This window comes from Heloderma suspectum, chromosome 4 (assembly GCF_057233095.1).
Source record: "Heloderma suspectum isolate Gila_16-S chromosome 4, 16-S_ref, whole genome shotgun sequence".
NCBI lineage: Eukaryota > Metazoa > Chordata > Lepidosauria > Squamata > Helodermatidae > Heloderma > Heloderma suspectum.
Genome location: NC_139461.1, coordinates 200388752 through 200405872, shown reverse-complemented (window position 1 = coordinate 200405872; position 17121 = coordinate 200388752). Strand labels below are relative to the sequence as shown.

The 17121-nt window shown below is 41.6% G+C and overlaps 1 protein-coding gene across 1 annotated transcript in view; it reads right to left on the bottom strand.

Moving 5' to 3' along the window:
- HFM1 (helicase for meiosis 1) overlaps window positions 1-17121 on the bottom strand; it is a 120526-nt gene that overhangs the window by 27762 nt on the left and 75643 nt on the right. Inside the window, exons 14-20 of the mRNA XM_084851938.1 lie at window positions 16216-16259; window positions 16025-16126; window positions 11677-11822; window positions 8178-8272; window positions 6445-6578; window positions 1173-1220; window positions 458-538 (exon numbers count right to left, since the gene is read on the bottom strand). Coding sequence (XP_084708064.1) covers window positions 458-538; window positions 1173-1220; window positions 6445-6578; window positions 8178-8272; window positions 11677-11822; window positions 16025-16126; window positions 16216-16259 — 650 coding nt within the window. The remainder of the gene's footprint in view (window positions 1-457; window positions 539-1172; window positions 1221-6444; window positions 6579-8177; window positions 8273-11676; window positions 11823-16024; window positions 16127-16215; window positions 16260-17121) is intronic.

Sequence of the window (17121 nt, the reverse complement as noted above, 5' to 3'; positions counted from 1 at the left end):
AGAGAATGCTTCTGCAAAATTGTGCTTCGTGAGGTGGGCCGCTTCATCTAGTCTGTCCTTATGATCACGCCCTTCTTCAACCAGTATGACCACCATGTAGCTTTCAGAGATTGTATGCTTTCTCTTGTTTAACACTGGCTGATTCAGTGGCTCATCTCCATAATCCTTGGAAGGGCTATGGGCATCAGTGCAACATTTCTACAATGAATGAGTTTTGAACTCTAGCCTTTGGGCTGGAACCAGTTCTTCATGTCTCACGCTTCTGATTTGAATACTGAAGCCATTTTCAATTTCTCCTACTTCATGCTTGCAACATAGATGTACTATCAAGAGGCTGCTCCTGTCATCATGGGAATCACAATGGAACATGGGAAATAAATTCCTAAGCCACAGCCATCATGGTGACAATGCCCTATCCAGAATATATATTAAACCTTTGAAAAAGTAGAAAACATACCTGTTGGCTTGAAATAGAGTTTTTCATCCATCTTGATCAAATCAAATGATGATAAATCATTCAAGTTCTTCAAGCATAATTCTGTCAAAGTTGAAATATGTCATGCAGAAAAAAGATTACATTTTGTAGACAACAAAGACTATTTACCTAAGATAACTATTTAACTAAGGGAGCGAACCTATAGCCCCTAGACAGTGTTTGGGGGGCCAGAGGATGTTTCAGATTCCTGTATCTGAGGTCGGAGAAGCGCTCCGACCTTGGATCCAGGAATCCAAACTCCACGCCCCCTCCCCCTTCCCCTCATAGCCAGCATGGAGAAAACTGCATGGGCTGCCTCTCCGAGATCACAAAACTGACCTTGGAGAGGAAGTAAAGAGGCCATTCCTGTGAGCAGGAAGTGGAGGGGACTGGAGAGGCCAGCTTACACCATATACTGAGGCCTCTCCAGCCTCCTTCCGCGATGCCTCAGCTAGACAGTTGAAAAGCCCATCTAGCTTAAATGCAGAGCGGGAGGTGCAGTAGAGGCAAGGATCGCTTCCACTGCACATCCTGCTCTGCTCTGGATGCTCATAAGCCTCTGAGTTCAGAGGCAAAATTTGGGCAAAACCAATACTACATATATGCTTATAATGTACCAAGTGTGAGATAGAAACAATGAGACCTACTTAAATTGCATTGACCTCTGAGTTTTCAAGAAAGTTGGAAAGCATCTAACCTTGTAATTTTGATTCAATTCCAACTCTGTCCAATCCAGTTGCAATACCTTCATTAAAAGAAACATTTACATTTGATCATGGATTTAAATTGTAACATAACAGTCCGCAGCAATTTCACAAAACAAACATATGCAAAGTATTAGATAAAGATCGTCATCTAATTTCAACAGATTTGTATAATGAGCATGTTGCAAGAGAGCAATTTGCTATGAGAAATAAAAGGATGAGTATATGGATTTAAGATTTAATAATTAATTTTAATTTGAAATAATTCTGAACCTGATGAAAACCCCAGAACACAGGGTCGAGTACTTACTGTAAATGTATACAAAATGTATACAAACATATTAAAATATGCAGCACAAAATCCTGAGGCTAATCAGAAAGGGCTGGTTCCCAACCACTTTGATATATCAGATGTAGGTTGGTTTGATTTGTGTGCAGTCATGTGAATGCTTCACCATTAGCTCAGATCTCCAGCAGGTGCATATTACATTCACTCAACATGAACTTAAGAGAAATCTAAGGTCATAGTGAAATACTTAGATGACAGCTTCAACACTAGCAAAACTGCAACGTGTATCAACATACATACTAACAAACCAGAGGGTTGTATACATTATTCGTAACTCCTCTGATCACCACCCATCAAAGCAAGGCACTATCCATCCAGAACTACTGCTTCACAAGATTCATTCAAATGAATCAGATTTGGGGCTTGTGCAGAATCAGTGTTTAGTGCATTATGGCTGTCAACCATAATGTCAGGAGCGCCCTAGCAGCCTCTTTCAGTACACTCCAGTAGCCAACTCAAGACACAGATGAAAAGATCCTTTTCAAGCCTTTAATCCTTTTACAACTTAATGACTCAGATGCTAATCACCAGCGACTAAGCAATGAACAGCAGAGTAGCCTATGCTCTGGGTAGGCAGTTGGTCCCTGGTTGAAGGAGAATCACTTGAAGACCCTGAACTTATGGGCTAGGGAGAGATCCTCCCTCTTTCCCTTGGGTCCACGGGACGCGGCCGTTGCTTGCACGCCAAACGGGCGCTATGCCTCCTTTCCGCGCCCTCCATCGCTCGTCGCTCCCTGCGTCTGCGTCGAGCGTCTAACAAGCCCCCCTCCCGCACTCTTTCACTGCCAGGGTCACTAGCTATCTCAGGAATGCTGGCAGGAGGAATCTCTGCCACTTGCTGTGCCTGTGAGGGATGAGCTGGCTCCTCTCCCACGGATTGCTGATCCTCCTCAGAATCAGAACTGCTCTGGGGTTCTATCGGCTCAGTTTCCACCCTGACACATAATGGGTGGGGACGCGGTGGCACAGCAGCTTAAGGATGCTGGAGTCTGCCGGCCAGAAATGGTCGACACTCCAGCGGTTCAAGCCCAGCCCCGAGTGACGGAAGTGAGCTCCCGTCATATCATCCCTAGCTCCTGCCCACGTAGCAGTTCGAAAGCATACCATCTGTGAGTAGGTACCCCCATTGTGGTGGGGGGAAATGCTGTCAGCACTCTATGCAGGGAGCAGGAACCGGTGCTGTATCTGCCTGGACGCAATCGGTGGAGGAGCGGCGGAGCGGTGGAGAAAAAGCCCGGATGAGCTGACTTCCCTAAGAATGCTGCTGGCCAGCTGATGCAAAGCTAGCTCGCCCTCTTGTGGTGCATCAGTGCAACAAAGACTTGCAACTACCAGCGCCAGAACATCTACCGTGTAAAAAAACATTGTAGACTCCCTGGCAATGTGTGCCATACGCTAAATAAATAAATAAATAAATATGGCTGTCAAGCCCCAAATCTATTTTAATGTTGCTTATTGCTCTCTTAAATTTGTTAATATAATCTTGGCTTCTTCAAAAGCTCCAAACAAAATTTGAAATTTTCTCGTTATGATTCCTGTTGGCACCCAGGACACTGCTGACTTCATGCCTGACATTTTCTTAATACTCTTTCTTCTGAAGGGGCACCTTAACTGTGGGAGTTCAGGCCCTGTACACCTGTGTACCCCCATCCCATAATATGTTGGCTTGGAAACGCAGGTCACGTGTATGAACACCCTCACATGTATGGACGTACCTTCCTCCTCCCTCCCCATATTCTTAGAACATCGGTCATTTAAAAGCCTAGATAAAAAGGGGCAGTACAGAGACTGGGAATCAAATAACTTATATAGACTACAGGACTTAGATCAACAGGGCTGCCCTCTGACAGAGACCCAGATTGCAGCAAAGCTGCAGGGCTGTAAAGTGAACTGATTCCAACTCAACTGTTTGCATGTGTGGGCACGCGTGCACACACACACACAGCCTTTAAGGAAAACATCAGCCCTAGATCTTTAACAGCATTTGAGACCAAATGTGGATGCACAGAAGGGGAACCAAAGGGGCTAATTTCTGAGATCTACAGAACTCTAGCGACCAGCAAATATGTTGGTTTGCAGGGGCTCCATACAGTACAGGAACCAGATCTGGGACTGAGAACTGATGAAATAGCATGGAAATCTCTGTGGAACACACAGCCTCTCCATACTATTTCAGCAAGAATTCAGGAATCCATGTCGATATTAATTCTTTGTTGGTATTACACTCCACTGAAGCTGAGTCACACCAAACCATCATTGTCTTCTTCATGCTGGAGAGGTGCAATGCACAAATAACATTCCTTCACATGTGGTGGACCTGCACTAGGCTACAGAGATTCTGGTAAAATGTGTTAGAGGTGGTCACTCGGATTACTAATCAGCAATTGACCTCTACCCCTCAAATAGCGCTGCTGTCCCTTTATTCTGACACCCCTAAGCCAATATTTCAAAAATATTTGCTTTCACTGCTTCTTGCAGTGGCATGCCTAGTCATCTCTAGGCACTGGATATCAAGTGCTGGGTTCACTCTGGGGAATTTGTTCTAGAATATCTGAGATGTCCGTTTTAAATGCAGGATCACAACGACTCCCTTTTTAACATGCTTACTTTTCCCCCACCCCTTTCCCCCTCCTTCTCCCCATATCTGAGTCTTCCATTAACTTTCATTGATCTCACTCCTCTTCTTGCTGGTTTTACTCTTTTCACAGAGGAAACAGAAGCACAACACAACAGGGTAATTTGATAGCTCATTATCTGCGATCTATTTATAAATGGAACAAAGGGCATTTAGTGCAGGAGACGCCTTGAATGATCACAGCATCATGTAAAGAGCCCGCAAACTTCCATGAAGGAGCAATCTCAATTGCAGGATAAAAGCTCAGTGTGAAGGAGCCCCTACACAGCCTGAGCTCAGGCAGATCATACAGAGAAGCCAAGAAGAGCAGAGCTAGTCAAAGAGCTTCTTTAGGTGGACAAAACCACTTAACAGAATGCATACACTCATAATACTCCATATACTGCAACAAATCAATGCTATATCAGATGGCTGGTCTAGCTGAAGTGTGGCCAGTCACACCACTTTGTCATCTCAGCCTAAGGCAAACAGTAATTGCTACTTGCCCCTCACACCGGATGTTACAACAATGTTATCTAGCACCCAAAATCGGGTGGGTCTCTTCAGGAAGGGTAATTTCTCCTATCACAGCTCTGAAATTATCCTTTTTTTGCATCACACACAATACTAATGGCATATATAACTATGCACTGATTATTAGCAGCATAAGGATCTCATCTAAGGATGAAAACAAAGGCTCAGAAAAGCACTTATATCTAGCTTTCCCAGTTTAGCCTTCAGCAACTGCTATTTCTCTGTATTTCCCACTTCCTATTAATGAAATTGTTTTCATTTTCTATTACATAAATAAGCTAGAGGAAGAAAGCATGTAAACACTGACTTTAAACTTTGTCCTGTTATTCTATTGGCTTTAACAAATATATACCTTCATTTTTAATCTCTTATTATTATGAATATTCCCCATTTACGAAAACAATGGCTTTACATGTATCTTAAAAGAAAGAGTCAGTGCAAAAACAGATGCAGAGCAAGGTGCTAGATGTCCTAACTGTTATCATTTAAGGACATTTCAACAAAGTAACTATTCCGTTTATCACTTCTTTCCTTTCTTTCACAGCTCTGAAAAGCAGCTGTTCCATGTACAGAGAGATCCTACTGTGCTGAACACCCCATAATGCCTTATGCTGTGGTGTTGACAGCAAGTAGGATCAGTACAAAAGCAGAAACTCTGCGTTGGGAAGGAAAATAGATCTGATTTTACTTGTTATGAAATATTTTCTGCATTTTAATGCTTGCATTTGATCCTCCATAAAAACACCCATTTAACAGAAAACTTCAGAGATACCACACAACATTCAATAAAAGTACACTGCATTTCCTTTGAAAGCAGACTTAGAACTTAATACTGACTAGAAGAGGCAAAATACTGCCAGTACCACATTCCAGTGTGCTTCGATACAGTAGGATGTTGCACAAGCAAAAACAGTACCATTCCCAATAATGAAGAAAAAGCAATGCTACTCTAAAATAAGCCTATTAAGATTTGTTCTGTTTTGATAAAATCACAACAAAAAGATTAATAATAAAGAAGGAGGTCTGGGATGTAGCCATATCTAAGTGCTTAATAGCCTAATCTAGATGTCTAGGGGCAGTTTCCTTTTGTTGTTGTTGTTTTTACTCTGCTGCGGCCATCTTACTATGAAGCAAGGTGAAACAGAACCTTCAGACACAATATTCCAAACAGGGAAGCCATTTTTCTCTATCCAAGTTCTCTCTTGTATAATTTAGACTTTTCGCTTTAGATGCACGCCAAATGGAGCATGCCAGTAGAATATTGTGACTTTTCAAGTGCTTGATAAAGCCTCTATTTTGGCAGTCCAAGCAGGTAATTTTATCAAGCATCTAACATGCAGCAATATGCAGTTGGAATGCAATTTGTACACATAAATACACCAGGAGGAGTTTTGAGTTTCATACATTGATCAAAAGAGGAGTCTGTGATACTACAAGATCTGGACACATCGCCTACTAGCGTAACTTGCAAAGGAGACAAATGAGGGAGGAAGAAGCAGTGATGGTGGTGTCTGTGCACAAGAGACAAAGACAGGCAGCAAGAGTTAAGTGTGAAAGAGGTTTTAGAAATGTCCGTTGCCTAAATCTCAACTGAAAGGAAAACCCATATAAGGAAAAAGAAAACACCACTAATCTTTTTTGTAATTTCTTAATATTACTACATTGTTCCCCAAGATGGGGCTGCTTTATTGTAACAGACTTTATTACAGCCAACTTGTAGCATATTTTAATTGCGTGCTGCACTCCAGAAAATTTAAGACCAACCAACCATAGTGAGATGGATTCTTCAAAGCTCTGATGTAGAGGAAAGTTGATCGTATCCATTCTAAAGCTATGTTCACATCAGTGATGGTGTGGAGCACTATTTCAGCATTTAAGTGTTCAACGAGATGCATATGCAAACTAAGAAAACCAAAAAGCAAATTAAGGTATACAAATGAAACACACCAAAATGTCTACCAGTAGCTACGCATTTTATTCTTAAAACAGATCAGCCATAGGCAATGGAAGGTTTGGGGTCCAAATTCACGCCCTCTGGCATCCCTTCTGATCACTGGCAATAGTGCCCAATTCAAAGACCACTATCCACTGTGGAGACATGGCCAAAAGGCTCTTTTAACTTCCCTCCCTCTAAGTATGAACAGCAATAGGGGCTCAGCATTGGTGTGCATTCTCGGTATTAAAAGAAATTAAAGGATTATTTCCTTGTGCCTTGTTTACTATGGGAGCAAGTCAGTGGGCAGAGCAAATGTTGCTGGCCCTTCAGCTCCTGCTGTTCAAAATATAACCCTTATTAAAATGTACTTGCTAATTACTGCAGTAGATCTTTAATGGCATCTTATTCCCACTGCATTAAAAGTAAACTTTAAAGAGTTATATAATTAGAACGCAATAGCAAAGTCTCATCAAAGATATTTTCATGTATTAGTAGGCTACATGTCTGTAGCTACGTATGAGGATCCCGCCCTCCACTCCTCAAGGTGGGGAGAGGGAAAGTGTGGCCCTCCAGATGTTGTTGGACTACAACTCCCATCAGCCCTAGCCAGCATAGCCAGTGATGAGGGATGATGGGAGTTTCAGTCCATCAGCATCTGCAGGGCCACTCATTCCCCATCCCTACCTTAAGGGATAGTCTGATCACCTGTTTGGCAGCATGTAGACCTCTGAGTGCTGACTTCCCATCTAGCAGCAGCCAAACGCACATGCAAAAGCAGCTCCGGGAAAGAGTGCTGTTCAGGGAAACCTGTTTCCACACTCAGATTGCATTTGCTGGATCAAGGTGAATAAGGGATTTAAAACAACAAAAAAGTCATTTTTACAGCAGATTCTGATTTGGGACACCTTTGATTTGCCAAAAAATTTATATGCCACAGGAATCACACAAAATATTGAAGATATAATAAGATGGCAAACCTAAGCATATTCAGCGCAGAACTACAGATGACAGGGAGATCCATTATCAGATCTCCCAGTGTTTTAATTTTTAATTAAAAGCAGCCATGGGAGGCTCCAAATTGGATCAGAACAACAGTGCTGAGGGAAGGGAAGCTTAACCCTTTCTCCCCAGAACCTTTCCCCAAACTAAATCCTCTTATCCTCTCACCCCTGAGGCTGCTCTTTTCCCTGTTTAAGGAAAAAATTTTAATTCACTTCTAATTTTAATTCACTTCTTCAAATTAATCATCGAAGTACTGTACACAGTTACATACATGGGACCTTGAAGCATGTAACTATGTGAAGGATTGAAACACAAATATGCCTCTGTTCTATTCAGATTATTACAGTAAACATTCAAGGAAAATGTTTACTGTACATTGGTGTGGATTATTGTTTGCTTTGCTGATTAGTATTCTCCTACATGCTGGGAAGATAAAAGATTTTTCAGCCTTCCCTTTCCCCACAGGCCTTATCTTCATGAACCAGGAGATAAATTTCTTCTTAATAAACAAACATATTACAGACAGTATGTCCAAAAGATTAGAAAAAAATGGCTTAGGTTACCTGCTTTCTATTGTATCTGCGCCATTTAACATCTGAACATACTTGTCTCTTGTACTTAGCCTTGTCATTATTACTGCTGTGGCTGTTGTATCAAACTGAAAAAAACATAATACATAGAGACATACACTTTAAAACAGAGTAGAAAGTAGCTAAAATTGAGGAATTTTGGTAGTTACCCTGAAGGATGTGAGAATATCCACTATTATGAAGTTCAGCCATGGAAATATTCCCCCAAGTCCAAATTCTGTGATGAAAATCATAATCAGGGGAATTTCCTAGAGCTTCAGTAATAGCTGATGGAAACACCTCGGAAAGCTTTACTCTAACTAAAGGTACTAACAAGGCTATCCCTATCTGCTTTGCTTTTCATCTCTGTATTCAATTATTAGCAATAATAATGGCAATAGCCATAAGATCAAGTCTTACAATTAAAGGATTCACATAAACAATAAGGAATATAGGCTGAATATCTATTTAGATGACATTGATTTAACAGTGTCATCACCAATATGCTCTTGGAAAGAAACAGTACAAAATTATCAGTGGTTTTTATTATGGCTTTTGATATAATTAAAAATTAAAACTAAATGGAAATATTGGACTTAGCAGTCTCAGGGACAATGTTAAAAGTAATTAAGGCTGCATTCCTATATGCACTTATCTGGGAGTATGTCTCTTTGAAAATGGGGCTTACTTCTGAGTAGATCTGTATAGGATTCTACTGTAACAGTACAATCCAATACATGTCTACTCAAAGTAAATTCCACTGAATTCAATGGAACTTGAATTCCATTGAATTCAGTTCGAGAGCCAGTGTGGTGTAGTGGTGAGAGTCTTGGACTGGGAGTCGCTCTGACTCCCAGCTCCAAGGTCGAAGCGCTGTCTCCAGCCTCAGAGCTGGGAATCCGAACTACTCTATGGCCCCTCAGACGATGTCCAGGGGCCACAGGATCATTCCCTAAGCATACTTACACTTTTAAATAACAATTTTACAATGTTTGATATCAGAGGATGTAGATATACGATAGATCGATAGATCGATAGATAGATAACATAATAGAAATACTGACCCATTATTGATGAAGACAAAAAAGCAGCTACAAAATTGGAATGGGGTGTGTGTGTGTGTGTGTGTGTGTGTACACACAGTTACAAAGCAATCCTATGGTCCCTGGGAAAGCAACCTAGGGACCATAGGATATGGCAGATCCCCCCCCTCCCCTGAGGCCATAGACACTACTCGGACCTTGGGAGGGGGGATTCAAGTTCAGATCAATTCCCCCACCCCACCTCCTCACAGCTGCTGCAGAAACCAATGTGGTGGCTGCTCTTCTGAGGTGACAACAGCAATGTCAGAAGAGCTCAAGAAGAAGGGAAAGGGGGTGGGATGGTGGGTGGGGAGGGAGGGAGGAGGAGAGGCCAGGGTCTGTAGGATCCTAAAGCCTGTCCCATCCACAACAAGGTAGGTCAGCTAGATGAGTGAGAGGCTTGTCTTGCTGTTAATGTAAAGAAAAGGAGGAAGAGGAGGCATTTTCGCCTTCAACGTCCTCCTGTCCTGCCTGGCTCTTGCTGGCAGGGCATAGGATAGACCAGAGATTGATGCCTTCTATCAATCGAGAGGCAATCCCTTAGGACTACACTCTTAAAATATAAATTTTATCACTGTTTACAACAGTGATGTACATCAGGGTGTGCAAAAGGTAGATCAGGATCTACAGGTAGATCTCTGGATGATCTGAAGTAGACAGAATGACTTCTGACTCCCAAGCGTCAGAAATCAGTGGCAACAAAAAGTGACTCTACAACAAAACGTGTGGAAGGACACTGAGCTCCCTTCAGTTCTGGTACTCAAAACAAATTCCTGGGCTCAGAAGTCTTCCATTCTAAGTGTATGCCTTTAGCATCAGGCTCTGGTTGGTGGATCTCACGATTCTAGTTGAAAACAAAGTAGATCCTGCAATCCTGAAGTATGCCCTCTCCTTGAAAATGAACGAGAACTTCCATAGTTCATGTTAAGCTTCTCCCAGTTTTCTGGTACAAAATGGGCAGAGAACCCTGTCTGGGCTCATATGAAATTTGTTTGCCATAGATGTGTTTCCAGGATATAAAAGGAAGCAAGGATAATTTATAAAACACACATATTTTATTGACATTTTCAAGTATGGCAGATACAGATAATTCAAATAGTACTGTGAATTTAACTGTAGAGTTTTGTATGGCTGCTTCCAGATGAGGCTTTGAAACTGAAATCACCTTGCCGCATACACAGAATTTTATAGGGGATCCAGACCACGTTGTCAACCACTTATAACCCTCCCGTGTTTTCCCACCATTTCTTCCATTCTTTTTCTTACTTTTTCTTTTTCTTACTACAGAAAATCCATTAAGAAAGACAGAGGGGATCTTTACACCTCAAGTTTATTGCACATTTCATGGTTGCTCACTCACTGAATTGTGCGGGTCCATTACATGACGTTGTCGTTGTCCAGTCATTATTCCACTATTTCCTTCCACCTATCCTGTGCTTTCCTCAAACAGAAAAAATGGGGTATTTTTCCAGATATGTGCAAATGGAGCGCCATGTCCTCCCTGTGTATTTCTCCCCTAGCGTGAATGAGGCGCTGAGTGTGGTTGTTGGGGGCATGGTCATGATGTCGAAGTTGGTGACAAAGGTCTGATGGGTGTTCAGCCTTCCCGCTCCCGCGCCATTTTGGCTCCGTGCCATTTTCAGCCTGCCTGTTCAAAACAGAGCGGAAGAGCGGCAGCAGGGGGGGGCAGCAGAGCGGAGGAGCAGCAGAGGGGCTGAGTGGCAGGGACTGGCCAAAAGCATGGAAGAGGGAGGCGGGGCCCAGGGAAATCAGTGGGGGGGGCTGTCTGCATGTCAGTCCCCATCCACCAATAATATGCAAGGGGAGGGAAAGGGGCAGGAACCTAGGAGCAAGTATTGCTGAACCTGGAGCGTGTGCAATGCCTCTTTACAGGAACATAATGCTATGGGAATGGCCATCTACAGAGAAGGAAGCGCGTGTAAAGATCCTGCATTTAAAACGGAAGGGGAAAGCCCCATTTTAAATGCAGGATTTTAGGCTGGCGTAGAAATCCCCAGAATAGCTGCATGCTACCTTCTGACTTTAGCGCTAAGATCCCTTCACCTGGAACACCCTACTATAGCTTTCCTATTTGTTCCTATAGATAGTTGGTAGAGAATTTGTAAATAAATAATTCATAATCTTATTGGCTTGCAAGCACAACCCTGTAGCATCAAACTTCATTGGTTTTCTAGTAAACAAGACTGTATTAATTATTCAGAAATAGCTCTATTGTGCAAATAAAAGCTTCATAGACAAATATGACTACAAAACTTTCATGGAACATTTTTGCATCTTTGCTATTGTAAGTCCATGATACTTACAATAGCAAAGTACCACGTAAAAGGTACCAAAGTAACTTTTTACTTTCCACATCTTTAAAATTGTTTTTAAGAACAGATTTAACTTACTTGAGGTCTTCCAGCTCTTCCAATCATTTGCAAAATATCAGTTTCACTATATTCCTGAAACATTCCTCCAGCATAATGCATTGTTGATTTTATAACTACCAGGTGTGCTGGTAAATTTACACCCATAGCAAGGGTACTAGTAGTAACTGTAAGCATTTAAACAGGTTAGTTATAAGACTTACATTCAAAAAGCAACAGACATGAAGTATAATACTGTAGCATACTGAGCACTTCCCGGGGCTGGATGTGATAGAGGCTTAACAAATTATGTATGGTATGAAGAAAGTGACTAGAGAGAAGCTTTCCTCCCTCTCATAATACTAGAACCCAGAGGCATCCAATTATGCTGAATGGTGGAAGATTCAAGACAGACAAAAGGAAGTATTTCTTCACATAGCACATAGTTAAACTATGGAATTTGCTACCACAAGGCATGGAGATGGCTAGATGACTTTAAAGGGGGATTAGACAAATTCATGGAGGAGAAGGCTATCAATGGCTATTAGTCATGATGGGTATGTACTACCCCAGGATCAGAGCCAGCATAGGCAATTTAATTAGGGGAGCAATCCTACGGATGCTGGTCAGCGGCTAGATGGCCATAGGATATGTAGTTTTCGGGAACCAACCTCAGAGCCTGCGCTCTGAGGTCAGTTCCCAGAGAACTGACCTTCCCCCCTTCTGCACGGCCTTGGAGGCAGCACGGAAAAGCCCTACGCTCAGAAGAGGAGTGCAGAGTGGCCAAAACGGGGTGTTCTGGGGCAGGGAAGGCGGAAATGCCAGTATGATACATCCTATGTGTCTTCTGGCAGCCTCCTCCCCCTCTCCACCTTCCCGTGGCTAAATGCAAGACAGGAAAGCACAGAGGGAATGATCCCCTCCATGCTTCTCCTGCCCTGCATTGGATAGGCGGTTGCCTCCGAGTTCGGAGGCAGCCGCCTATCCCCATAGGGTTGCGCCCTTAAACATCTAATCTAGATTTATTGTATACAAATGGAACCTGCAAAAAAATGTTACGGTGTGGAGTGTTTTTTTGTTCAGTGTTCCAGCCAATCAGTCATGCCTTTTCTCAGGATACTTCATTCTATTTCCACTCCCCCTTGGTTTTCCAATTGTTCCTTGCAACAGTCAGTCAGCATTCCATGCCCACTGAGCGTGTTCAGTCCTCATCAAGCAATCTGGGAGTTTATGACAAAAAATTCCAAAGATTTTTTAAAATTCTTTAAACCTCAGAGTTCCCCGAGCATGCTGATACCTTCCTCTTGGTCTTGGATGGTGATTTTTTTGCTACATAACAATAGGCACTTGGAGAATGACTTCGCTATTGGTTTATGATCTACCCATCTTTTTTTAGTCTACTCGTTTTTGGGAAAAAAATTATATAATATATAGTAGTAGATAATAATTACTTCTCCTTTGCAATGATTATGACTGCAGTTGCAATCATCAAACTGTTCTGGACACACAACCCCAATAATTTCAGCAAGGCTTACACCAGTACCTTGTCATGTCATATCAATGTCTTTTCTTTCTCCTGTATCATGTGCTGCAATAATGCATCTACCAAGCCCACTGTTGGTGCTCAAATCTTAAATAATCAGAGTTACACTAGCAGTAGAATTTCAGGCAGAAAACAGGTCCTTCTGATCAAACAAAAATTACTAGCTGCCAGAAAACCTTAGGCTATAATCTGAACACTTTACAAGTATATCTAACTAACTGTTCTATGGAAATATGATAATATGAATTAAAAATGAAAATCCAGCTGATGTTACATTTATCTCAATGGCTTCGACAGCATTATGCATTTGTTTTAGAATAATAACAGAAAACTGAAATCAACAGTTCTTAAAGGATTTATGAGAAATAGTTTTATATGGTAATTTATTCATCACATTTGTATTCTTCCATGGCAGCATACATGGGGTTATCCTATTTCATCCTCACAACAACTCAATGGACAGATCAGACTGAGCAAGTGACAGGGATTTGAATCCAGGTTTCCCTAGTCCATACCTGCCACTCTATCAACCGGCTCACACTGACTCTCCATTTCGGTAGTAACCTCTGACAATTATTATTTATAATTATTAAACTAAAATGTTAGAGGTTTTTCTAGAAAAGGGTAACCTTTTTACCCAAATTCCATGAAACTATTAACTTTTGTCTGTCACTTAACACTTCTTAAACTAGTATTGTTGTTGTTCAGTTGTTAAGTCGTGTCCGACTCTTCGTGACCCCATGGACCATAGCACGCCAGGCCTTCCTGTCCTCCGCTCTCTTCCCGAGTGTGCTCAAGTTCATATTCATTGCATCGGTGATGCTATCCAGCCATCTCATCCTCTGCCGTCCCCTTCTCCTTTTGCCTTCAATCTTTCCCAGCATCAGGGTCTTTTCCAGGGAGTTTTCTCTTCGCATTAGGTGGCCAAAATATTGGAGCTTCAGCTTCAGTATCTGTCCTTCCAATGAGCAGTTAGGGTTGATTTCCTTTAGGATGGACCGATTTGACCTCCTTGCAGTCCAGGGGACTCATAAGAGTCTTCTCCAGCACCACAGTTCGAAAGCATCAATTCTTTGGTGCTCAGCCTTCCTTATAGTCCAGCTCTCACAGCCATACGTTACTACTGGGAAAACCATAGCTTTGATTATACGGACCTTTGTCAGCAAGGTGATGTCTCTGCTTCTTACTATGCTGTCTAGGTTTGCCATAGCTTTCCTCCCAAGGAGCAAGCGTCTTTTAATTTCATGGCTACAGTCACCATCTGCGGTGATCTTGGAGCACAAGAAAATAAAATTTGTCACTGCTTCCATTTCTTCCCCTTCTATATGCCAGGAAGTGATGGGACAAGATGCCATGATCTTCGTTTTTTTAATGTTGAGTTTCAAACCAGCTTTTGCACTTTCCACTTTCACCCTCAACAAGAGGCCCTTTAGATCCTCTTCGCTTTCTGCCATTAGGGTGGTATTGTCTGCATATCGGAGGTTGTTGATAATTCTCCCGGCAATCTTAATTCCGACCTGTGATTCATCCAACCCAGTGTTTCTCATGATGTACTCCGCATATAAGTTAAATAAGCAGGGCAACAATATGCAGCCTTGTCGTACTCCTTTCCCAATTTTAAACCAATTGGTTGTTCAATGTCTGGTTCTTACTGTTGCTTCTTGACCCTCGTACAGGTTTCTCAGGAGACAGGTAAGGTGGTCTGGTACTCCCATCTCTTGAAGAATTTGCCACAGTTTGTTGTGATCCACACAATCAAAGGCTTTAGTGTAGTCAATGAAGCAGAAATAGACGTTTTTCTGGAATTCTCTTGCTTTCTCCATGATCCAGCAAATGTTGGCGATTTGATCTCTAGTTCCTCTGCCTCTTCGAAACCCAGCTTGTACTTCTGGTAGTTCTCGGTTCACATAATGCTGAAGCCTAGCTTCTGGATTTTGAGCATAACCTTGCTGGCATGTGAAATCAGTGCAATTGTACGGTAGTTCGAACACTCTTTGGCATTGCCCTTCTTTGGAATTGGAATGTAAACTGACCTTTTACAGTCTTGTGGCCACTGTTGAGTGTTCCAAATGTGTTGGCATATTGAGTGCAGCACTTTAACAGCATCATCTTTTAGGATTTTAAATAGCTCAGCTGGAAGACTGTCATTTCCGCTAGCTTTGTTGTTAGGAATGCTTCCTAAGGCCCACTTGACTTCACTCTCGAGGATGTCCGGCTCAAGTTCAGTGACCGCACTATCATGGCTATCAGGGACATTCAGATCTTTCCTGTATAGTTCTTCTGTGTATTCTTTCCACCTCTTCTTAATCTCATCTGCTTCTGTGAGGTCCCTGCCTTCTTTGTCCTTTATCATGCCCGTCTTTGCACAAAACGTTCCCTTGAGATCTCCAATTTTCTTGAAGAGATCTCTAGTCTTTCCTATTCTGTTGTTTTCCTCAATTGCTTTGCATTGTTCATTTAAGAAGGCCTTCTTGTCTCTCCTTGCTATTCTCTGGAACTCTACATTCAGCTGGATATATCTTCCCCTTACTCCCTTGCTTTTCGCTTCCCTTCTTTCCTCAGCTACTTGTAAAGCCTCATCAGACAGCCACTTTGCTTTCTTGCATTTCTTTTTCTTTGGGATGGATTTAGTTGCTGCCTCCTGAACAATGTTACCGACCTCTGTCCATAGTTCCGCAGGCACTCTGTCTATCAGGTCTAATCCCTTAAATCTATAAAGTAGTATTACCACAGTAAAAATTTATATCAAAATGGTCACATTAGTTTTTTGTAAGTAAAAAAACTCCTTATTTTTTAAAGAACCATTATAACATCAACATTTTAAATTCTGAAATGCTTTCTACTCACAAAGAACTGGTATGTCTCCCACATTAAAAGCTGCTTCAATGATTTTTCTATCAGACACCTCTATTCCAGCGTGATGATAAGCTACTCCACAGATCAAGAGATCTACAAATAAAATTCAGACCAAAAGATTACCAAGTCATCTCACTACACATACACCACCAAACTTTTTCCCATTAGCACATCCTACATACCCCTCAGCTTGGCATCTTTTACTGAATTTGCAGACTTTTGTAATCTTCAAAAAAAAAAAAAAAAGGAAGAGGAAGTATTACAATGTTACAGTTAATAAGACATCAAATACATTGCAAAAACAAAATATGCCCAATGGATGCCACCATTTGACTCCATCATAACCAACCATTTCATATTGGACATAAACAGGAGAAGTCCCAAGTCATATCTCCCAAAAGCAAATTTCATTGCAACATTTTCACTCTCTTCTCTGATTAAAACAAGTGCCATGGATTGTTTGAGTAATGAAGTATAAAAATAATCATATTTAATTAAAATTTGCTATACAGACATAACATTCTGGAAGAGACTGGGTGTTCTCCCTAAGAAATGTCAGTGGGAGACTCCTGACTGAGGAAGCAGTATTTTCTGTAGCCCAATTAACAATATCCTGGACAGTTCTGTTTGCATGACTGTCTCATGCTGATTGGAGTCATCTTAGATCAGCAATGAACAATCCATTTCAGAGGTTCAGAAAAAAATAGGAGTATGATTTTCCCTATTGTTTTTTACAGCCCCATATCTCTTCTCATCCAGCTACATCTTCTTTCTCTTTTCCCTAGCTGTCTTCATGATACATGTTAGTGAACACATGATTTCCTTTACAGACTGCATATATACATGAAAATATTTTTGTTAAAATTAGGCTTCAAGTTAAAATAGATACTAGCAGTAATACCAATAATCCATGATATGTAGGCACTATTCCTAGTTCAGCATAAGTCTTCATGCTGGTATTACCGCCTTCCTACTCTGTTGTAGACAACCTAGGAACTGTTCTGAACATGACAGTTCTTTGAATTATCTCAAGGCCAGGTGGCAGTATGTTGGTGATTTTTGAAGGTGCTGCCTAACATACTTTGCAA